Source organism: Trachypithecus francoisi, unplaced genomic scaffold, assembly GCF_009764315.1.
Source record: "Trachypithecus francoisi isolate TF-2019V2 unplaced genomic scaffold, Tfra_2.0 Lachesis_group5, whole genome shotgun sequence".
In the NCBI taxonomy this organism is placed as follows: domain Eukaryota; kingdom Metazoa; phylum Chordata; class Mammalia; order Primates; family Cercopithecidae; genus Trachypithecus; species Trachypithecus francoisi.
This window is the reverse complement of record NW_022681470.1, coordinates 112697749-112722803: the sequence shown is the minus strand read 5'-3', so window position 1 is coordinate 112722803 and position 25055 is coordinate 112697749. Positions and strand designations below refer to the sequence as shown.

The window sequence follows — 25055 nt, the reverse complement described above, 5'->3', positions numbered from 1 at the left end:
ACATCTCGTGCCATCTCACTCCTTCCCACCTGGGACGTGAACCATCCCTTTGTCCAGAGTATCCACACTGTCTGCACTATCCACCCATTACTCACTTAGCAGCCATCTCAGTTCCCAGATCGAAAAAACACAGTCTATGTAGGAATCTGTGCTCTCCATGGTTTCAGGCATCCACTGGGGACTACTGTATAATATGGTGTGGTGGGAGAAATGATTTCGCACCCCAATTCTGTCAGATGGAGAGGCTGGATCAAAGTTCCCCCAGGTCCTGACAGCTTTCCCGGACTCACGCTATTTTTAAATGATTCCTGCTTAGTTGCTGAAGGGCAGCAACATGGACCTCCTTTGTTACTGTGTCTCTCTGATAGAAGGGAATGGGTAAGCCAGAACTGGAGGCTGGGTGGTCAATTCCTCCTGTAACAGTATCATCAATACTACTGTACTGTGGGAAACCGGAAGGATGCCTAACCAATGTGCAGGAAGGGGTAAATAGGATGTCAGAGAAGACTTCCAGGAGAAAGAAGGAATTAGCCAGGTAGAAGGAACAGAGAAGGGAAAGGGAGTTCCAGATAGAAGGAACTTGTGCAACCAAAGGCTCAGAGGGAAGGAAGAGAGCCACAGGAAGGTTGGAATGGGGACTATGAGGGGGAAATGTTAAGAGATAAAGAGATAAGAGATAAAGAGTGGCTCATGACTGTAATCCCAGCACTTTAAGAGGCCAAAGTGGGCAGATTGCTTGACCCCAAGAGTTCGAGCAACATGTTGCTTGGGCAACATGGCAAAGCCCCATATCTACCAAAACAAAAACAAATACAAAAATTAGTTGGGTGTGGTGGCACACATCTGTAGTCTCAGCTACTCGGGAGGCTGAGGTGGGAGGATCCCTTGAAGCTGGACATGTCGAGGCTGCAGTGAGCCATGGTTGTACCACTGTTTTCCAGCCTGGGCAACAGAGTGAGACTGTGTCTCTCTATCATACACACACAAACACGCACACGCACACGTATAAAGAGGGAACATGTTAGAGAAGCTGGTAGGGACAGATCATCAATAGCATTGCCAGCCATGTTTGGATGCCCCGAGGGTAACAGGTATCCACAGAAGACTTCTAGCAAGGGAGTGACAGGACTGGACTTGTTCATTGAACATTGAGAAACCCTCCTCCAAATCCAAGACAGATGAACACAAAGGGCTGCCACATTGAGGCCTAAGAGAACCCTTCTGAGTTAGCCAGCTCCAAACTGGGAAAATGGAGGTAGGCAGCTTTGGTTGGGTGCCATGCACCCTCTTTTTTTGCTCCCTCTCTGCAGTTGCCCTTTCCCCCTAGGCTGCCCACTAGCTGCCCAGGATCCCCAAGGCAGTATCTTCACCCAGGACTCGGTTCGCTGACCTGCAACAAGCTACCACCCTCTCAGCCTACTCCCTCACAACCCACTCACTCAGGGAGGATGTAACAAGCACTTACCATGGGTAAGGCGGTGTGCTAGGTCCTGTGAGGAGAAAAACGCAAATACGCAATGGTCTCTACCCTATAAGATCAGGCCCCATAGCATAGTCAGGGTCCTTACTGACCTGTTTTCTGCTAAAGACTGCTAGTAAAAGGGCAAAGCCCAAACATGAGGCTATCTTCGGTATTTACCTGTGTCCTGGTTCGGATTCTATCACTTACCTTCTCTGGGACTGTTTCCTTATACAGAAAATAAAAGGGTTAGCCTGGCTGACTGTTTCCAGTCGGGGCTTCGTGAACACTTCCGTCCTCAGAGGCAGTGCTCAAGAACATTCTTGGTAGTAAGGGCTAACAGGAATCACATATCCAAAGGTGGCAGGGCTTCACACCATCACTCCGTAACCCAAGTTTTTCTGTTGATTTGTTTTTGTGTTAGCTTCTGGCAGGAGTTACTTGGTGCAGTAACACTTGCCTATTTCCTGCTGATCAGAATTTCTAGTTGGCAGCCATATAGATCTGATTAACAAAAAAGGCAAAAAGTTATTTTTAAAAAATCATGTTCATTAGACAAAAATATTTCAAAATATGAGAGACACGATGATGAAAAGATCGGGAATTATTAAGTGAACAGATAGCTAAAGCTCCCCTCCAACTGTAAAACTCCCACAATTCTAAGCTGATGAAGTATGCTATTATGTTAATTTATTATACTCATCAGGTAACGTGAACTTTTTTTTTTTTTGATACAGAGTCTCGCTCTGTTACCCAGGCTGGAGTGCAGTGGCGTGATCTCAGCTCACTGCAACCTCTGCCTTCTAGGTTCAAGCAATTTTTGTGCCTTAGCCTCCCAGGTAGGTGGGATTACAGGCATGTGCCACCACACCCGACTAATTTTTGTATTTTTAGTAGAGACGGGATTTTGTCATGTTGGCCAGGCTGGTCTCCAACCCCTGACCTCAGGTGATCCACCCACCTTGGCCTCCCAAAGTGTTAGGATTACAGGCATGAGCCACCACCCCTGCCCACATGAATATTTTAAAGGGAGATGTTTGTAATCTAATGATAAGACTAATTGTGAAAATTCATGAATACATTTGGAGAGATCAGAATTTTAAGATCACTTGTTGAATGACACTGATGACCTCCTTAAAGGGTTGACCCAGTGGCCCTCCTCCCCTAGGCCTGGGACCACTTCAGCCTCAGAAACACCTGTCACCATTTTGGAAACTTAATTGGCAATACACTTTGACAGTGCCTTCAATGACATGGAAGCAGGCAGCGCCCCCATCACAGACCTTGCCCTTAGAAGGTTTTAGGGAACCCAACATTTTGAGGAGAGTCTTCTTAGATGTTTTCCTCAGAGACTACAGCTCCTCACCCTTCCTTTCCACTGGTTTTAAATCTAACACCGTAGGCAGGTTGAACCAAGGAGAGCATACCCAGACAAGCCCCTTTCCTCCGCCTCCCTCAGGGTCTCTACTTAGTTCTATCATTGTTGTTAGCCCTGACCTACACTTCAGGGTTGGCTTGGCAGAGGCTTTCTGGGGAGCAGGGATAGTGCAAGAGGCCAAAAAGAAAAAAAAAAAAAAAACCCACACTCAACATACAACATTTCTGTGACCGGAAGCAGCGGTGAGGGGCCCTGGGGGGTAAGTTCCTCACACACCAAGAGATTCTCCAGGGGATATTGGCTGAGCATTCTATAATTCTATTCTGATTCTGACACCAGCAACCTGGAGGTGTAGCAGGACGAGCCGCAGACAAAACTCCTCAGACATTGGATTAAAGAAGGAAGAGGGGCCGGGCGCGGTGGCTCAAGCCTGTAATCCCAGCACTTTGGGAGGCCGAGACGGGCGGATCACGAGGTCAGGAGATCGAGACCATCCTGGCTAACACGGTGAAACCCCGTCTCTACTAAAAATACAAAAACTAGCCGGGCGAGATGGCGGGCGCCTGTAGTCCCAGCTACTCGGGAGGCTGAGGCAGGAGAATGGCGTGAACCCGGGAGGCGGAGCTTGCAGTGAGCTGAGATCCGGCCACTGCACTCCAGTCCGGGCGACAGAGCAAGACTCCGCCTCAAAAAAAAAAAAAAAAAAAAAAAAAAAAAAGAAGGAAGAGGTTTTTTATTCAGCCGGAAGCGTTGGCAGACTCTCGTCTTAAGAGCCGAGCTCCCCAAAAAGAAATACTTGGCCTTTTTAAAGGCTTACAACTCTAAGGGGTCCACGTGAAAGGGTCGTGATAAATCGAGCAAGCGTGGGAAACATGACTGAGGCCTACATGCATCAGATAACAAAACAAAAAGTTTTACAATGCTTTTTTTTCTCATACAGTGTCTGGGATTTACGGATAACACAATAGTTTAGGTCAGGGGTTGATGTTATTGTTATTACTTTTTTTAACTCCTAGGGCCGGGTGGTGGTGCCAAGGTTGTCTGGCTATTTATCTCACTTTTGTTTCTTTCTCTGTTTCCTCCTGTCTTGTGAACTAGGCAAGGTGGCAGGAGGAGGGCAGCAGGAGTAGTAGTGGTCTCCTTCCTTAACCCCCACTTTGAGAATTTTCACTAATTAGTGGGAGTTCTCACTTTTATTTTTACTTTCTGAGTCTCTTTGGGAGACAGAGCGATAGTGTTTTATGTAATACACTTGTGCTGAAGTTTTCTGATGAACCATGGTAGCTACAAAACCTTTTCTCATTTGAAGGAACAAGTGTAATACACAGGGGAGCAGCAAGCAACTTTCTATTACCAGTAACATAATGAGGGTTTTAAATTTTTATAGCTGGAAACTATTTTCTAAATGAAGACCTAGGATCAAACTTGTGTTAAACTTGTACAGACACATGTATCAACTTTGTCATTTCCTAAGCAGGTTATTTTTGTCACCGGGTCTTAAAAGCTTTTTCTTAGCGAGTAACACGGTATTTTTTAATAACAGAAGTTTTTAAGAGCCAGATGCTTGAACTTGGGGCATCTGTTTGGGGAAAGAGTTAGTTAAACTAAAATTATCTTGAGGCATTAACTCTTTTGCTTCTCAAGGCCATTGGTCTCTTATGCTAGCCTTTTTATAAACATAACATGAAGAAACATCCAGGCTGCCAGCAATGTTTTCAGCCAACTGAGCAAATAGGCTTTTTCTGTTTTTGCTAAAGGAAGAGGTTCTGGTAACTTCTGGTTTATATGTTTAAAGAATGACTGTAAGACTCGGAATTGTTGCTGGGCTGGACGGGTCTGGGTTTCCTAAGTAGTATGTGTACAGTGGGGACACCTTATACAGGTGTTTCTAGTATGGTTATGGGGGTAACAACAACAAAACAATGTCCAGCAGGGACAAAAGAGGTCCTTACCTGGGAAAAAGGTTGAATACAGCGACAGAACAATAGGAAAACAGTATTACAGGAAAACTATTAGTCTTAAGATTTTTAACTACATTTACCTGCTTGATGAGTCCTCAAGCTTCAGCCGTGCGTAGACTAGTCAGCTGTTGGTGTGTGACTAGAATAGGGCTTGTTGTCTCCTCAAGCTTCAGCCACGGGTAGACTGGTCAGCCTCCGGAGTGACCAGAGCAGGGCTGTCTTCCTCAGCAGCAGCTTGATCTCGTCTCAGGATCAGCCGGGTTGGATGATCTGCGTCCTGCTGGCTGGTCCACTTGTCCTGAGCTGCCGGTGTTAGCTGACTGTGGTGGATCCAAGACACAACACCTGCAACTTTAACAGCAGTGGGAGTGGACAAGGTTACAGTATAGGGCCCATCCTATATCGGTCCTAGAAAAATTAGAGTTTACTTTAAACAGAGTCACTAGATTTAAAGGGGTGTCAGGCTTATAGGCATTTTCATTTATTTAATTATGAACACTTTGTATGGCTATTTTTAAAGCCTGAATTTGCTTTCTTAAGGTTAATTTCTTTAGTTCTGGAGGTCACCTTTAATTAGACCTATGATTTGGGGATGGCCGACTGAACAAAATCTTATAGGGCAAATACATAGTTTATTTGGTGGGGGTGCACCTGACTCGGAGTAGGACCATAGGCAAAAAACTGATTTTATCTTAAATGAGCAAACAAGCACTAGCATGTACCAATAGTCTCCAGCATGGGGCAGTTCTATACAGTCTATAAGCAAGTTTTCACAAGGTATGGCTCTTTTTACTATTTAAGTTTCTTAGAGGAGGGTTTCTTCTCTGCCCCCGCCGCGCCCCCCCTCCCGCCCCCACCCAGGCCCTTTGTAACTCTATCTAGTGGCTTAGCCTTCAGTGAGAAATTGGAATTCAGATACAGCAGAATCTTGCTGCTTTGAACTTCTAATGTGACCATGGGCTCCTGGGAGCCTAATGAGAAGGTGCATAGTCTGCCCTAGTCTTTACATTCTTCAGCTCCTGTCAGATCAGTATTTGGTTCCTCCAAGGTGTGGCAGCCCTTCGCCAATGGCCTCTTTGTCTTGCGGCTTTGGCCATATCCTTTATTGCCTTTTTGAACATTTACCCTTCTAGTGTCCTTTCTTTTTGCATCTCGCACGATAATCTCTCTCTTGCCTTATCCGGCTCTTGAATCTTTGCCTAACTTGACTTCTTTCATATCTACATCCACGTCCACCGTCCACGTCCTCTCACATGGCTAATTTCTCTTTTTTTACTCTTACTCTTAGTCTGTCTTTTTCTTTTTTCCTGTCTTTCCCAGTTTTGTTCCTTGGTTACAGTTAACATACACCTTGGTGGCCACTTTTCTAGACTAGGTGGTATTCATGCCTACAGCTTCTGCTTGATGTTACCCTGGGCTTGCTTTACAAATGAAGAATTCACTATATACTGATTTTCAGCAGCCTCAGGGTTAAATGGGGTGCAAAGCCAGAATGCTTTACAGAATCTCTTATAAAACTGACTTAGGCTTTTGTCAGCTCCTTGAAGCATTTCTGAAATCATTTTTTGTATTACTTGCTTTTTTCTACTAACTCTTAGCCTTTGCAGAAGTGCTTCTCAGTATCTCTGCAAATGCTGAAGCTGAGTTGCATTCTCTGGGTCTTTTTTTCCCTTTTTCCTAGAGTTTAACAGGCTCCTTTCTTCATATAATTTTCCATGCACTTGGAGGGTTAAACAGGCATACCGAGAGTCAGTGTAAATGTTTACAGTCTTACCTTCACTGAGTTCTAAGACCCAAATTAAAGCAGTGAGCTCAGCTTAACGACAGTGTCCGGGGTTACCACCACATATTCTGCACATCTCTCTCCTTGTGGGTTGATGAAGCTGTTCCCATCCACGTATAGCTCCTAGTCTACTGATGCCCAAGGCTGGTCCTGGAGGTCAGGTCTGCTAGAGTAAACTTGAGTCCAGCACCTCTACACAGTCATGCTCGACAGAGCTCTAGCTGCTGAGAGCAAGGTGGTGGGTTCAGGGTGTTTCCAGTTTAGTAGATCAGTGGTTGAAAAGGGCTGATAGATGAAAGTCTGTTGCCCCCCCAGATATGGGCCTGGTCATTGTAATAGACAGGTTCTCGTCTCCCTGAGAGGCATTTGCATAGCTCAAGCAAGACCAGATCTGAGAAGGCCCACTTGACTATCTTGACTTCCTTCTTTGGCCTCTCCAGGTTCCGATTCTCCCCTTCGAGATGAGACCTGGGGTGTGTTAGCTCCTGAATCTCGTTTCTGAGGGGGTGTTGGCCTTGGTAAAGTGGGGTAGGCTGGGACATATGGAGAAAGAATTTCTATGATCTCTGGCGGCTCCTGCAAAACTGGTTTCTCTTGCTGTTTCTGGGACTCCCTTTTTAACTCTATGTCTGCTGGCGAAGCTGCTCTTTTACTTTTGGTTTTTTTGCAATAAGCTGTTAAATAGGGCTACATTTTTGCTGGTTTTGTCTGTATTATATTTAACCATGAGTCAATATAAAGGAATTTGATCTAGGTACACTGGCTGTCCTCCGAGCCCTGTCACCACCTTAATGCATGGCCAATTGTTCCTTGTCTATAGTTCCTTCGGTGGACCATCCAACACCAAAAGAGGGCAGTTCTAATTCACACAGAGATCTTAACCTCTAAGGGGTTAACTTAACTCCATAATCTCCTGCAAAACCTTTCTTAAGGTTCTGTAACATGCATTTTAATAGAGTAAGTTTTGATAATTTGATGACTTTCCTTTTTTTAAAAAAATTTTTCTTTTTGAAATGTTTTAACACAGTTCCTAGCGGAGTGGGCTTACTTTGTGTTTGACCTATTTTTCTCTCGACACAAAACAACATTCACAATACAGGAAGGAAAGGGTAAAAGGTCACTCACTCGTCTAATTTACACTAAATCAAAATCAAAACTAAAACCAGTGTTGTTAAAGGCACACCTGTTCGTCAAGCAATTTAAGCCAAGTCAAAATCAGAACCAAAACCGAAGTGCCAATAAAGGCATGCCTGTTTATCAAGCAATTCAAGTCAAGTCAAAATCAAAAACAAAAACCAAAGTATCAAGCAATTAATTCAAGTCAAGTCAAAAACCAAAACCAAAGTATCAAGCAATTAATTCAAGTCAAATCAAAAACAAAAACCAAAGTGCCGGTACAGGCACACCGTGGGTGATCAGGCCACGTTCCACTCAAATGGAGTGGGCAAGTTCCAAAGACCAGTCTTACCAAGTTTCAGCTGTACAGACTTAAAGTGTCAGTTCCTTCCCGGTGTTCAGCCACTGTGTTGATCCTCCGCGGGGCCCTGCTGTGCACTGCTCTGACGAGGCGTTCCACTGGGGCAAGTGCCTACCCGGGAGCGCTCTCAGGAGCCGCATCACTCAATCTGGCCAGAGTCCCCCGCAGGGATGCTCTACAGGGCAGGCATAAGCTGCCTAAGGGGCTGCCTCGACCATCCGTTAATCACCTTGCTTCCCGATCAGGGAACCAAGAAATGTAGCAGGACCAGCCGCAGACAAAGCTCCTCAGACATCAGATTTAAGAAGGAAGAGGTTTTTTATTCAGCCGGGAGCGTTGGCAGACTCGCATCTTAAGAGCCGAGCTCCCCAAAAAAGAAATACTTGGCCTTTTTAAAGGCTTACAACTCTAAGGGGTCCACGTGAAAGGGTCGTGATAAATCGAGCAAGCGTGGGAAACATGACTGAGGCCTACATGCATCAGATAACAAAACAAAAAGTTTTACAATGCTTTTTTTTCTCATACAGTGTCTGGGATTTACGGATAACACAATAGTTTAGGTCAGGGGTTGATGTTATTGTTATTACTTTTTTTAACTCCTAGGGCCGGGTGGTGGTGCCAAGGTTGTCTGGCTATTTATCTCACTTTTGTTTCTTTCTCTGTTTCCTCCTGTCTTGTGAACTAGGCAAGGTGGGGGGAGGAGGGCAGCAGGAGTAGTAGTGGTCTCCTTCCTTATCTCCACCTTTGAGAATTTTCACTAATTAGTAGGAGTTCTCACTTTTATTTTTACTTTCTGAGTCTCTTTGCAAGACAGAACGATAGTGTTTTATGTCATACACTTGTGCTGAAGTTTTCTGATGAACCATGGTAGCTACAAAACCTTTTATCATTTGAAGGAACAAGTGTAATACACAGGGGAGCAGCAAGCAACTTTCTGTTACCAGTAACATACTTATAATGAGGGTGTTAAATTTTTATAGTTGGAAACTGTTTTCTAAGTGAAGACCTAGGATCAAACCTGTGTTAAACTTGTACAGGCACATGTATCAACTTTGTCATGTCCTAAGCAGGTTATTTTTGTCACCGGGTCTTAAAAGCTTTTTCTTAGCGAGTAACACGGTATTTTTTAATAACAGAAGTTTTTAAGAGCCAGATGCTTGAACTTGGGGCATCTGTTTGGGGAAAGAGTTAGTTAAACTAAAATTATCTTGAGGCATTAACTCTTTTGCTTCTCAAGGCCATTGGTCTCTTATGCTAGCCTTTTTATAAACATAACATGAAGAAACATCCAGGCTGCCAGCAATGTTTTCGGCCAACTGAGGAAATAGGTTTTTTCTGTTTTGGCTAAAGGAGGACGTTCTGGTGACTTGTGGTTTACATGTTTAAAGAATGACTGAAAGACTCGCAACTGTGGGTGGGCTGGACGGGTCTGGGTGTCCTAAGCAGTACGTGAACAGTGGGGACACCTTATACAGGTGTTTCTAGTATGGTTATGGGGGTAACAACAACAAAACAATGTCCAGCAGGGACAAAAGAGGTCCTTACCTGGGAAAAAGGTTGAATACAGCGACAGAACAATAGGAAAACAGTATTACAGGAAAACTATTTGTCTTAACATTTTTAACTACATTTACCTGCTTGATGAGTCCTCAAGGTTCAGCCGTGCGTAGACTAGTCAGCTGTTGGTGTGTGACTAGAATAGGGCTTGTTGTCTCCTCAAGCTTCAGCCACGGGTAGACTGGTCAGCCTCCGGAGTGACCAGAGCAGGGCTGTCTTCCTCAGCAGCAGCTTGGTCTCGTCTCAGGATCAGCCGGGTCGGATGATCTGCGTCCTGTTGGCCGGACCACTTGTCCTGAGCTGCCGGTGTTAGCCGAGTGTGGTGGATCCAAGACGCAACACCTGTAACTTTAACAGCAGTGGGAGCGGACAAGGTTGCAGTATAGGGCTCATCCTATATGGGTTCTGGAAAAATTAGGTTTTACTTGAAACAGAGTCACCAGATTTAAATGGGTGTCAGGCTTCTAGGCATTTTCATTTATTTAATTATGAACACTTTGTATGGCTATTTTTAAAGCCTGAATTTGCTTTCTTAAGGTTAATTTCTTTAGTTTCTGGAGGTCACCTTTAATTAGACCTATGATTTGGGGATGGCCGACTGAACAAAATCTTATAGGGCAAATACATAGTTTATTTGGTGGGGGTGCACCTGACTCGGAGTAGGACCATAGGCAAAAAACTGATTTTATCTTAAATGAGCAAACAAGCACTAGCATGTACCAATAGTCTCCAGCATGGGGCAGTTCTATACAGTCTATAAGCAAGTTTTCACAAGGTATGGCTCTTTTTACTATTTAAGTTTCTTAGAGGAGGGTTTCTTCTCTGCCCCCGCCGCGCCCCCCCTCCCGCCCCCACCCAGGCCCTTTGTAACTCTATCTAGTGGCTTAGCCTTCAGTGAGAAATTGGAATTCAGATACAGCAGAATCTTGCTGCTTTGAACTTCTAATGTGACCATGGGCTCCTGGGAGCCTAATGAGAAGGTGCATAGTCTGCCCTAGTCTTTACATTCTTCAGCTCCTGTCAGATCAGTATTTGGTTCCTCCAAGGTGTGGCAGCCCTTCGCCAATGGCCTCTTTGTCTTGCGGCTTTGGCCATATCCTTTATTGCCTTTTTGAACATTTACCCTTCTAGTGTCCTTTCTTTTTGCATCTCGCACGATAATCTCTCTCTTGCCTTATCCGGCTCTTGAATCTTTGCCTAACTTGACTTCTTTCATATCTACATCCACGTCCACCGTCCACGTCCTCTCACATGGCTAATTTCTCTTTTTTTACTCTTACTCTTAGTCTGTCTTTTTCTTTTTTCCTGTCTTTCCCAGTTTTGTTCCTTGGTTACAGTTAACATACACCTTGGTGGCCACTTTTCTAGACTAGGTGGTATTCATGCCTACAGCTTCTGCTTGATGTTACCCTGGGCTTGCTTTACAAATGAAGAATTCACTATATACTGATTTTCAGCAGCCTCAGGGTTAAATGGGGTGTAAAGCCAGAATGCTTTATAGAGTCTCTTATAAAACTGACTTAGGTTTTTGTCAGCTCCTTGAAGCATTTCTGAAATTTTTTTTTTTATATTACTTGCTTTTTTCTACTAACTCTTAGCCTCTGCAGAAGTGCTTCTCAGTACCTCTGCAAACGCTGAAGCTGAGTTGCATTCTCTGGGTCTTTTTTTTCCCTTTTTCCTAGAGTTTACCAGGCTCTTTTCTTTATATAATTTTCCATGCACTTGGAGGGCTAAACAGGCATACTGAGAGTGTAAACGTTTACAGTCTTACCTTCACTGAGTTCTAAGGCCCGAATTAAAGCAATGAGCTCAGCTTAATGACAGTGTGCAGGGTTACCACCGCATACTCTGCACATCTCTCTCCTGTGGGTTGATGAAGCTGTTCCCATCCACGTATAGCTCCTAGTCTACTGATGCCCAAGGCTGGTCCCGGAGGTAAGATCTGCTAGAGTAAACTTGAATCCAACACCTCTACACAGTCATGCTTGACAGGGCTCTAGCTGCCGAGAGCAAGGTGGTGGATTCAGGGTGTTTCCAGTTTAGTAGATCAGTGGTTGAAAAGGGCTGATAGATGAAAGTCTGTTGCCCCCCCAGATATGGGCCTGGTCATTGTAATAGACAGGTTCTCATCTCCCTGAGAGGCATTTGCATAGCTCAAGCAAGACCAGATCTGAGAAGGCCCACTTGACTATCTTGACTTCCTTCTTTGGCCTCTCCAGGTTCCGATTCTCCCCTTCGAGATGAGACCTGGGGTGTGTTAGCTCCTGAATCTCGTTTCTGAGGGGGCTGTTGGCCTTGGTAAAGTGGGGTAGGCTGGGACATATGGAGAAAGAATTTCTATGATCTCTGGCGGCTCCTGCAAAACTGGTTTCTCTTGCTGTTTCTGGGACTCCCTTTTTAACTCTATGTCTGCTGGCGAAGCTGCTCTTTTACTTTTGGTTTTTTTGCAATAAGCTGTTAAATAGGGCTACATTTTTGCTGGTTTTGTCTGTATTATATTTAACCATGAGTCAATATAAAGGAATTTGATCTAGGTACACTGGCTGTCCTCCGAGCCCTGTCACCACCTTAAATGCATGGCCAATTGTTCCTTGTCTATAGTTCCTTCGGTGGACCATCCAACACCAAAAGAGGGCAGTTCTAATTCACACAGAGATCTTAACCTCTAAGGGGTTAACTTAACTCCATAATCTCCTGCAAAACCTTTCTTAAGGTTCTGTAACATGCATTTTAATAGAGTAAGTTTTGATAATTTGATGACTTTCCTTTTTTTAAAAAAATTTTTCTTTTTGAAATGTTTTAACACAGTTCCTAGCGGAGTGGGCTTACTTTGTGTTTGACCTATTTTTCTCTCGACACAAAACAACATTCACAATACAGGAAGGAAAGGGTAAAAGGTCACTCACTCGTCTAATTTACACTAAATCAAAATCAAAACTAAAACCAGTGTTGTTAAAGGCACACCTGTTCGTCAAGCAATTTAAGCCAAGTCAAAATCAGAACCAAAACCGAAGTGCCAATAAAGGCATGCCTGTTTATCAAGCAATTCAAGTCAAGTCAAAATCAAAAACAAAAACCAAAGTATCAAGCAATTAATTCAAGTCAAGTCAAAAACCAAAACCAAAGTATCAAGCAATTAATTCAAGTCAAATCAAAAACAAAAACCAAAGTGCCGGTACAGGCACACCGTGGGTGATCAGGCCACGTTCCACTCAAATGGAGTGGGCAAGTTCCAAAGACCAGTCTTACCAAGTTTCAGCTGTACAGACTTAAAGTGTCAGTTCCTTCCGGTGTTCAGCCACTGTGTTGATCCTCCGCGGGGCCCTGCTGTGCACTGCTCTGACGAGGCGTTCCACTGGGGCAAGTGCCTACCGGGAGCGCTCTCAGGAGCCGCATCACTCAATCTGGCCAGAGTCCCCCGCAGGGATGCTCTACAGGGCAGGCATAAGCTGCCTAAGGGGCTGCCTCGACCATCCGTTAATCACCTTGCTTCCCGATCAGGGAACCAAGAAATGTAGCAGGACCAGCCGCAGACAAAGCTCCTCAGACATCAGATTTAAGAAGGAAGAGGTTTTTTATTCAGCCGGGAGCGTTGGCAGACTCGCGTCTTAAGAGCCGAGCTCCCCAAAAAAGAAATACTTGGCCTTTTTAAAGGCTTACAACTTTAAGGGGTCCACGTGAAAGGGTCGTGATAAATCGAGCAAGCGTGGGCAACGTGACTGGGGCCTACATGCATCAACTAACAGAACAAGAAGTTTTACAATGCTTTTTTTTTCATACAGTGCCTAGAATTTACAGATAACACAAGTAGTTTAGGTCAGGGGTTGATGTTATTGTTATTACTTTTTTTAGCTCCTAGGGCCGGGTGGTGGTGCCAAGGTTGTCTGGCTATTTATCTTACTTTCGTTTCTCTCTCTTTCCTCCTGTCTTGTGAACTAGGCAAGTTGGGAGGAGGAGGGCAGCAGGCGTAGTAGTGGTCTCCTTCCTTAGAGGTTGTGTCAGATTCCATGGGGTGAGGGCTTGAATCCACTAGACTGCCCCTCTTCAGATGCCAATTGCAAGTAGTAGATTTCACCTACACTTCTTACTCAGCAGCTATAAACTGGGGCTCCCACTACCCCCTCCTTTGCTCTGATTAATTTGCTGAGAAGGCTCACAGACCTCAAGGAAACATTTACCAGTTTATTATAAAGGACAGTACAAAGTGTACAAATGAACAGCCAGATGAAGAGATGGATAGGGCAAGGTGTCAGGGGTGCAGAGCTTCCATGCCCTCTCTGGGCAATACACCCTCCTGGCATCTCCACATGTTCAGCAACCCTGAAGCTCATCAACTCTTGTTGTTCGAATGTTTATAGAGTTTGATGTCCAGCCCCTCCCCTCCCTCTTTCCTGGAGGTTGAAGGGTGGGGATGAAAGTTCCAATCCTCCAATCACTTGGTCTCTCTGGTGACTGGCCCCATCCTGAGGTTATCTAGGGCCCCTACCCTAAATCACCTCCTTATTATAAACTCAGGTGTTATCAAAGGGACTCATTATGAATAACCCAGGAAATTCAAGGGTTTTAGGGGTTGTGTCAGGAACCAGGGACAAAGACCAAATATATTTCATATTATAAATAATATGATAGTTAGCTATGTCACACTCTCATCTCAGGAGTCCATGACGGTGGTATAAGATCAAGAAGATCTTAGCACATCTAGCTCTGAGAAGGCATTGGGAGTGAGGCTTCAAAGTTTCTGCAAAGTGGAAGGATGGGGGTGGGGTGGGGTAACAGATCACCTGTTCCCAAATCCTTCAAATAATCTCTTGTTATCAGGGAGATTCTTTGATAACTTTGGCTTCAATCAGCAACCAGAATATTTCATTGTAAAGGCCTGAACATTATAAAATCAAAGTTTGATACAAATTGTTCTTCAAGACGCTTTCAAATGGACCCAAGACATGACCTCAACACCTTATACTGCGTTCAAATCTGCCGTGTCCCTTTGGAAAAGTTTTATCTTGTTTCTCTCTAAAAGACAACCGCATTTTCCCAAAGCTGTGCTCTTAAGAGTTGGTAAAGGGACGATTTGGTTTATTCAATAATCAGATTAAGAAAGTTATCCCATTTCTAAGGCACGAGAGCACTAATCTTAAGCTGAGGTAGCCCTGGGACTACATATACCATCTTCTTGTACCAAGATAGAGAAGACTGCCGAGGTTCAGGTAAAGAGCCCACCCAGTAGAAGGACCCAATCTAGTGAGAGGAAAACAGGCATCTGGTGACGGCACCGACCTCTAAGCTAGGGATGCGGGGACAGGCCTCTCTCTGCCTAGCCTGAGACAGGAGGAGGAAACTGAGGCATTCACACTTTTATGGGGCGATCACAGTTCCTGCAGAAGGGCAGAGCCGGGGCAAAGGAACCAGGGGTATAGTCCCACGCCTACCCACTCTCCCCTCCCCTCCCTCCGCGGCCCCGCCTCCAACAAGCCGCTTCCGGTCGAGAGGGGTCGCCGGCGGGCTGCAGCCGCGCCTGCGCAGGAAGGGCGCGTCAGCGCGCCGGCGCAGTGCTGCGGTCACAGGCTGAGTGCTGCGGCGCGATCCTCGCTTCCCTGAGTGTTGGCCCGAGAGGAAAGAAGATGGTGCTGGATCTGGATTTGTTTAGGGTGGATAAAGGAGGGGACCCAGCCCTCATCCGAGAGACGCAGGAGAAGCGCTTCAAGGACCCGGGACTAGTGGACCAGCTGGTGAAGGCAGACAGCGAGTGGCGACGATGTAAGTACCGGCACGAGCGGGTTACCTCCTTGATCCTAAACCCAACTTTCTCAAATCCAGCCACCGCTCCTGAGGCCACAGCTTCCACCCTTCGTCAAACCCCCTCCCAAGGTGCGGTGGCTCTGAGGTTCTCCCCATCCGCGAAAACACAGCCTGGTAGCCGGGGTCTTCCCACTTTCTCCTCCACCCGGGCGGTGCGAGGTCCCTTCCACGCGTGCTCAGTTCCGTTCGTTGCCTGTGTGCGTACGCACGCCCATCGGGAGCTGTCAAACCTTCCTGCCCCAGGAGTTGCCAGAGCATGCCGTGGCGGGAGGTTGTGGGGTCGAGGCGGCCTTTCTATCACGAATCTTTGGTCGCCCCCAGTCTTTTTCTCATCTTCAGCAAGGCCAGAGTGGTTTTCCTTTGTTTTGATAGGATCAAAGGCTCCTTCCGGAAACGGTGTCACTTCTGCAACAGAGTAGATTCATTCCTTCCGTATGGGAAGCATTTCGGGGCGTTGGAGGCCGCTCTTGGCCAAAAGAAATGACCCTGAAGCTTTTGGGAAGGCCATCCCCCGACCTATGGGCATACCTTTAAGAATCGGAAAAATCTTTTCTGTGGTAGATCAGACGTGAGGGGAGTGGGGAGGCGAGAAAAAGACTGTAATAATTGAGGCTGTTTAATTGTGATCTGTGGACGTTTTCCTTTAAAGACATTGGCAGAGTTAGGCTAGAACCTAGAACTGCCGGATCTTGGAGTCATGTCGAGCATCTTTCATGAAGCTGAATAAAATCATAGAACCCTCTGCCCGTAAATCTCTGCCTATATTAACTGGAGTGGTCACTGGTTGGGCGGATGCTGTCAAGTACACGTGATTCGATTTGTCTGATGCAATAAGTCTGCAACCATCTGGGAGCTAGGTTGATGACAGTACACTGCAAAGGCAGCCGCTATCCAAGAGTGTGATGGATTTCTATTAGGAAAATCGATTTTCTCCTGTTTATAAGTGTAGCAGGACGAGCCGCAGACAAAACTCCTCAGACACCGGATTAAAGAAGGAAGAGGTTTTTTATTCCGCCGCGTCTTAAGAGCCGAGCTCCCCGAAAAAGAAATACTTGGCCTTTTTAAAGGCTTACATCTTTAAGGGGTCCACGTGAAAGGGTCGTGATAAATCAAGCAAGCGTGGGAAACATGACTCTTGCCTACATGCATCAACTAACAGAACAAAAAGTTTTACAATGCTTTTTTTTTTTTCATACAGTGTCTAGGATTTACAGATAAGTAGTTTAGGTTAGGGATTGATGTTATTATTATTACTTTTTTTAACTCCTAGGGCCGGGTGGTGGTGCCAAGGTTGTCTGGCTATTTATCTTACTTTTGTTTCTTTCTCTCTTTCCTCCTGTCTTGGGAACTAGGCAAAGTGGGGGGAGGAGGGCAGCAGGAGTAGTAGTAGTCTCCTTCCTTATAAGGATCTTGGATGTCAAAAGAGTATTTGTTTAACTTGAGTTTTGTGCTGATTCTGTATGTCTTAGGCCCTCTATTGTAGTAGTTTGTTTGATTGTGAGATTCCACACTTGACCTAAAGTTTCGAGTTGCAATGGAATTTAATTTTGCCACATTTTTTGTTTAGGATAAAACTAGCATGAGCATTGTTCTACTGAATCTGAAGTCAGGAGTATCAGATTTTTGTGTCAGTCCAGCCCTTACCCAGTGCTAAATGACTTTGAATGTGTTAGCTAGTCTTTTGGGTATAATGCCCACATCTGAGGGATTTGTCCCTTCTCTGACAAGTAGGTAGGTGGTGAGTTCTTCAGGGACAAGGATTGAGTTTTATTCATCTGTATATCCCAGTTCTTAGGATATACATATACACATTTATACATAAAATCCCAGTACCTGGCACTGTACCTGGTCCTTGGTAAGGCCTTGATAAAGGTTTGTTGGAGGCGTGAATATTTTCTGTGTTCAGGGCACTTTACATTCTTTATGAAAAGCAGTTTACGTAGTTTATTTTCTTTTTTTTAAAAAACTTAATCCCGGCCGGGCGCGGTGGCTCAAGCCTGTAATCCCAGCACTTTGGGAGGCCGAGACGGGCGGATCACGAGGTCAGGAGTTCGAGACCATCCTGACTAACACGGTGAAACCCCGTCTCTACTAAAAAAAATACAAAAACTAGCCGGGCGAGGTGGCGGGCGCCTGTAGTCCCAGCTCCTCGGGAGGCTGAGGCAGGAGAATGGCGTAAACCTGGAAGGCAGAGCTTGCAGTGAGCTGAGATCCGGCCACTGCACTCCAGTCCGGGCGACAGAGGGAGACTCTGCCTCAAAAAAAAAAAAAAAAACTTAATCCCAAATGTGAAGTCGTTTCTCTTTTTTTGTTTTGTTTTGTTTTGTTTTTGAGATGGAGTCTGTCATTGTTGCCCAGATTGGAGTGCAGTGGGACCATTTCAGCTCACTGCAACCTCCATCTCCTGGTTTCAAAAGATTCTCATGCCTCAGCCTCCAAGTAGCTGGGACTACAGGCGTGCACCACCACACCCAGCTAATTTTCGTATTTTTTTTTAGTTGAGATGGGGTTTCACCATGTTGGCTAGGCTGGACTATTAACTCCTGACCTCAAGTGATCCGCCCGCCTCAGCCTCCCGAAGACTGGGATTACAGGTGTGAGCCACCATGCCAGGCCAGTAGTTTATTTCCAAATGCATCTATTAATTTGATTCTTTTCTATTTGACAAACCTTTCCAATGTTCTCTTTGTATCCAAATGGAATTTATGTTTTTTCCCAAGTTCCCAACTGCCCAAGGTGGACACTAACAGATTTATATCAAGGTTTTTTGACACCTTAAACTTCAGATCAGAGGATGGAGTTCTTCTCTCATTGGCTTGAACAAGGGCTTATAACTAGAGCCACATTCAGAACTCAGATCATGCTCCCTAATTGAGGACACATAGCAAGCTTCACCAAGCCCTCCACTACAACTGTACCAGTTTGTCTTCCTGTAGACTTATAAGGTACCACTAGGGTTCCTTGGAGAACAGAGGAGTCCAGTATAACTTGGAGTCATAATACCACATTGGAACTTACAACTCTTCTAACTCCAGGGATTTGAACTGTGATTTTTTCTTTTTAATTCAGCGTAGCATAATGATCCTACACTTGGGCATAGTTGTCTTGGCCCCACTCCCGAAGCAAATAGATTTCCATGTATCTGGAAATCTGCTGCAAACCAGAAGAATTTTATCCTCCCTCAAAAAGCGCTATCCTAGTTGGGGTTTTTTGTTGTTGTTGTTGTTGTTTTTACTATACATTGAAAATTGAAGTTGTTGTTTCCTATCTTTTTTTTTTTTTATTTGAGACAAGGCCTCACTGTGTCACCCAGGCATGATCACAGCTCACTGCAGCCTCAATCTCCCCAGGCTCAGATGATCCTCCTGCCTTAGACTTCTGAGTAGCTGAGACTACAGGCACAATGCCACCATGCCTGGCTAATGTGTGTGTTTTTTGTGGAGATGGAGTTTCGCCATGTTGCCTAGGCTGCCCTCAAACTCCTGGTCTCAAAAGATCCTTCCACCTCAGCCTCCCAAATTGTTGGGATTACAGGCATGAGTCACCATGCCCAGCCTAAAGCTATTATTTCCTCATAACCTTTACTGTACATGTTTTAAAACAGGTCCTTATCTTTTTTGTTTGCCCCAGCAAGTGGAATAGCTTTCTGTCTGCTTTCAATCTTAACTCAGTCTCACCAGGGCATATAATCTTTCTAGAATGCAAATCTGATCATTTTACATGAAGGCTTAAGTTTTGCAATGACATGCGTTAGAGCAGCACTGTCTGATAGGAATAGAATGTTAGCTTCATGTGTACAGATGCTCCTTGACTTAGGATGGGTTTATGTCCCAGTAAATCCATCGTAAGTTGAAAATCTTGTAAGTGAAGAATGCATGTAATACACATATCCTACTGAATATCATAGCTTAGCCAAGCCTGCCTTAAATGTGCTCAGAACACTGACGTTAACCTACAATTGGGAAAAAATCATCTTACACAAACCCTATTTTATAATAAAGTGTTGAATATCTCATGGAATTTATTACTATTGATCATAAAGTTTAACCATTATAAGTTGGCGATAGTCTGTAATTGTTAATTTGTTTGTATCCAATCAAAAAAATATAAAAAGAAACAGATGAAATTAATTTTAGTAATATATTTTATTTAACCTAGTCTTGTATACCCAAAAGTTTTATGTATATATATAATTATTATTTTTAGACAGGATCTTGTTCTGTTGCCCAGGCTGGAATGCAGCGGCATGATCACAGCTCACTGCAGCCTGGACCTCCTGGGCTCAAGTAGTTCTCCCACCTCAACCTCCTAAGCAGTTGGGACCACAGGTGTGCACCACCGTGCCCAGCTAATTTTTAAATATTTTGTAGAGACAGAGTCTCACTTTGTTGCCCAGGCTGGTCTTGAATTCCTGGACTCAAGTGATCTTCCCACTTTGACCTCCCACACTGCTGGGATTACAGATGTGAACCACCACGCCCAGCCCCAAAATTATATTTTCAACATATAATCAGTATTTTTAAATTACTGAAACTAGCCTGGCGCAGTGGCTCACGCCTGTAATCCCAGCACTTTGGGAGGCTGAGGTGGGTGTATTACCTGAGGTCAGGAGTTTGAGATGAGCCTGACCCACATGGTGAAACCCCGTCTCTACTGAAAATACAAAAATAATTAGACGGGCATGGAGGCGGGCGCCTGTAGTCCCAGCTACTCGGGAGGCTGAGGCAGGAGAATGGCATGAACCCTGGAGGCAGAGCTTGCAGTGAGCTGAGATCACGCCACTGCACTCCAGCCTGAGTGACAGAGCAAAACTCTGTCTCCAAAAAAAAAAAAAAATACAAAAAAAAACCAAAAAACATTAGCCAGGTGTGGTGGTGGGCGCCTGTAATCCCAAGTACTTGGGAGGCTGAGGCAGGAGAATTGCTTGAACTCAGGAGGCAGAGGTTGCAGTGAGCCGAGATCGCACCATTGCACTCCAGCCTGGGAGACAAAGTTAGACTTCATCTGAAACAAACAAAAAAAATTACTGAAACTACTGAGATATTTTACTTTTTTTTTTTTTTGTACAAGTTCTCAAACTCCAAAGTGTGTTTTATACTTCAAGTACCACTCTGTTCAGGTGCTCATTTCAAATTTCAAATGCTAATAGTCACATGGTATTGAAAGCTACTATACTGGACAGTACAGCCTTAAAACATAAAAATCCAAATTTCTGAATACACTTTACAAAGTCCCCCATGCCTTCCTGGCCTGGCCGTCTACCACTCCCCGCACAGGGCCTCCCGCTCTTTGCTCTAGCTTATTATTGCTACTCCTAGACTCTCACACTTCTGTGACTGTTGCCTCTTCCTGGCACGTTCCTTATCAGGGTGTGCCGCTCCCACTTCCATCAGCCCTCTTTGCCACTCAGCTACTCTCGTAGTGCCACCTCATTTGTGGCGTGCTCTCCTTATATTATCTTACAAATCTCTTACAGCATTTATACTATTCCTGTATATACCCTTCGGAAACTTATTTGTATTGACATATATACAGTAAAGTACACACATCTTAGTATACAGGTCGATGAGTTTTCTAAATCTATACACCAATGTAACACCCAGATCAAAATATAGGACATTTATAGCACACCAGCAGATTGCCTTATGCCACCTCCCAGTCAGCCCCTCCTCCAAAAATAATAGTATTCTTACCTCTATCACCATAAATTCCTTTGCCTGGGTTTGAACTTCATGTAAATGGACTTATGTAGTATATACTTTGGTATATGGCTTCTTTTTTTTGAGGCCGAGTCTTGCTCAGTCACCCAGGCTGGAGTGCAGTGGTACGATCTTGGCTCACTGCAGCTTCCACTTCCCGGGCTCACACCATTCTCCTGCCTCAGCCTCCTGAGTAGCTGGGATTACAGGCGCCCACCACCACGCCCGGCTAATTTTTTTTGTATTTTAGTAGAGGCGGGGTTTCACCATGTTAGCCAGGATGGTCTTGATCTCCTAACCTTGTGATCCACCCGCCTTGGCCTCCCTAAGTGCTGGCATTACAGGCGTGGCCACTGCGCCCGGCATGGCTTCTCTCTTTCGAGATTATGTCTGTAGGATTCATCCATGTTACTAACATGTAGCAGTAGTTGGTTCTTTTCATTGCTATATAATACTCCATTATGTAAATATGCCAATCAATTCTACTGGCTTATTTACTTCATGACATTTGGATAAACTGGGTTGTTACCAGTTGAGGGCATTATGAATAAACTTCTAGAGACTGTTTTAAAAAAAATGTTTGTCAACTAACAAATTATAGTTGTATATATTTATAGGGTACAATGTAATGTTATCATTTATGAATACAATGTGGAATAATAAAAGCAAGTTAATTAACATGTCCATCACCTCAAATACTTAAAAACATTTTGTGATAAGAACATATGTACATTCTTATGTGTGTCTTTTGGTAGACATAAACACTCATTTCTGTTGGGTATGTACCAAGGAGTAGAATTGCTGGATCATAGGGTGGGCACATGTTTAGATTTAGCAGATAATACCAAGTAGTTTTCCAAAGTGGTTGTAATGATTGATATTCCCACCAGCAATATCTAAGAGTTCCAGTTGCTTGGCATACTTGCCAATACTTGACATTGGCAGTCCTTTTAATTTAGCCATTCTGGTAGATATATAGTGGTATCTCCATGTTATTTCAATTTGCATTTTTTTGGTGACTAAAGATATTGAGCGCTTTTTCGTAAGTTGATGGCATTTGGATAGCCTATTTTGAGAAGTGCCTGTTCAAGCCTTTTGACCAATTTTTATTTGTCCTTTGCTTAGTGGTTTGTAGGAATTATTTATATAGAGTGGATAGAAGAATACCTGTGAGATACAGATACCACAGATCTCCTCTCCCACTGTGTGGCTTGCCTTTTTGTTCTTTCAGTCTTGTGATGAATAGAAGTTCCTAATTTTAATGAAGTCTAATTTATTGACTTTTCTTCTGTAATTTGTCTGTTGTGTTTCCAAAACACAATAGATAAATCACAGAATTTGTATTCTGTTTTGAAAATCATGTTATGTCTTAACCTCCAGAAGAGATTCTCTGTTTTTTTTTTTTTTTGTAGACATTTTATTTCTTTACCTTTTATGTTTAGGTATAAGATTTATTTAATATTAATTTTGGTGTATTATGTGAGATAGATCAAAATTTTTTTTAATGTGGAGAGTCAATTGCTCATGATAAAAATGCAATAAACTGAGAATAGAAGGGAGCTTCCTTAATCTGATAGTAGATACAGAAAAGCCCTTGTCCTTTCCTTCCCTTCCCCTTCCCTTTCCCCTTCCCCTTCCCCTTCCCCTTCCCCTTTCCTTTTCCTTTTCCTTGAGACAGAGTCTCATTCTGTTGCCGGGCTGGAATGCAGTGGCGCGACCTCAGCTCACTGCAACCTCCGCATCCCAGGTTCAAGCGATTCTCCTGCCTCAGCCTCCTGAATAGCTGGGGCTACAGGTGCGTATCACCATGCCCAGCTAATTTTTGTATTTCTAGTAGAAATGGGATTTTCACCATGTTGGCCAGGATGGTCTCGATCTCTTGATCTCCTGATCTGCCCACCAAAGTGCTGGTATTACAAGTGTGAGCCACTGCGTCCAGCCACATTTTTCTTAATGATGAAATATTGAATGCTTTCCCCTTGAGGTTAGGAACAAGACAAGTATGTCTATTATCACCTCTTCTAATCAACATCATGCCAAAGGTTCCAGGCAGTATGAATAAGGCAAGAAACAGAAATAAAAGATTGGAATGGGCCGGGCGCGGTGGCTCAAGCCTGTAATCCCAGCACTTTGGGAGGCCGAGACGGGCGGATCACGAGGTCAGGAGATCGAGACCATCCTGGCTAACACTGTGAAACCCCGTCTCTACTAAAAATACAAAAAAAAAAAAAAACTAGCCGGGCGAGGTGGCGGCGCCTGTAATCCCAGCTACTCGGGAGGCTGAGGCAGGAGAATGGCGTAAACCCGGGAGGCGGAGCTTACAGTGAGCTGAGATCTGGCCACTGCACTCCAGCCTGGGTGACAGAGCGAGACTCCGTCTCAAAAAAAAAAAAAAAAAAAAAAGATTGGAATGGAAGAAACTGTCATTATTTGCAGATTACTTGATTGTGTATGCAGAATCTGAACTATTAAAATTAAATAACTAACAAAATCACTGAATACAATACACAGAATCAAAGGTACTTCTGTATACAAGTAACAGTTTAGAAGCACCACGTACATAGAGATATACCTAATAAATAACATTTAAGACTCATACACTGAAAACTATAAAACATTGCTGAGAGAAATTAAAAATAATGAAGGGATATGCTATATTCATTGATTGAAACATTCAGCATTGTTACAATATTCAATTTCGTTTTATTTTCTTTTTGTTTCTTTTCTTTTTCTCTTTTGCGATAGTCTTGTTCTGTCACCCAGGCTGGAGTGCAGTTGAATGATCTCGGCTCACTGCAGCCTCTGCCTCCTGAGATCAAGTGATCCTCTCACCTCAGCCTCCCAAGTAGCTGGGACCACAGGCACATGCCACCATGCTCAGCTAATTTTTGTATTTTTTTTTTCTTGTAGAGACAGGGTTTTGCCACGTTGCCCAGGCTGGTCTCGAATTCCTGGGCTCAAGCGACCCACCCAGTTCAACATGAGTCACCTGGCCTTTTTTTTTTGAGACGGAGTCTGGCTCTGTCGCCCCGGCTGGAGTGCAGTGGCCGGATCTCAGCTCACTGCAAGCTCCGCCTCCCGGGTTTACGCCATTCCATTCTCCTGCCTCAGCCTCCAGAGTAGCTGGGACTACAGGCGCCCACCACTACGCCCGGCTAGTTTTTTTTTTTTTTTTTTTTTTGTATTTTTTAGTAGAGACAGGGTTTCACAGTGTTAGCCAGGATGGCTCATTTTCTTTTATGCTCCCAATACCTACCCTGGTGCCTTGCAAATAGGAAGGAATCTCAGAATGATTATAGATTTACAGGAAGTTGGAAAAATAGTAGAAAGGTCCTGTTTTCTCCAATGATAACATCTTATATAACTCTATCTAGTACAATATTAAAACCAAGAAATTGACATTGCTACAATCCACAAACCTTATTCAGATTTTGCCAGTTTTATACATGTGCGTGTGTAGTTCTGTGCAATCTTACCATGTGTAAATTTGTGTAACCACTGCCATGCTCAAGATACAGAACTATTTCATCACCACAAAGATCCTTCTTGCTGTCTCTTTGTAGTCTACTCCCTTTGCCCTCCATTTCACCCCTAGCAACCACTAATCTATTATCCATCTCTATAGTTTTATCAATGTGAATAAGTGAATGAGAAAATAGTGATATCATTTTGCATCAAGTTTTGTTAAAGAGATATCAAAGAGGAAAGCTCCTTGGTAAAACCTTAAAGAATGGCTCTGTAGGTGCTATCTCATTTCTAGTCATCAATTTTGCCTCTTAAAAGCTTGAGTTTGGCTGGATGCCATGCCTCACACCTGTAATTCTAGCACTTTGGGAGGCCAAAATGGGTGGATCGCTTGAGCCCAAGAATTTGCGACCAGCCTGGGCAACACAGCAAAACTCCATCTCTACAAAAATAAAAATTAAAAAAATTAGCTGGGTG

The 25055-nt window shown here is 44.1% G+C and overlaps 1 protein-coding gene across 1 annotated transcript in view; it reads left to right on the top strand.

Moving 5' to 3' along the window:
- The first annotated feature begins 15128 nt into the window (after positions 1-15128).
- Positions 15129-25055, top strand: part of SARS1 (seryl-tRNA synthetase 1) — a 33767-nt gene continuing 23840 nt past the window's right edge. Inside the window, 1 exon segment of the mRNA XM_033198039.1 lies at positions 15129-15372. Within this exon segment, the coding sequence (XP_033053930.1) occupies positions 15237-15372 (136 nt within the window). The 5' untranslated portion in view covers positions 15129-15236.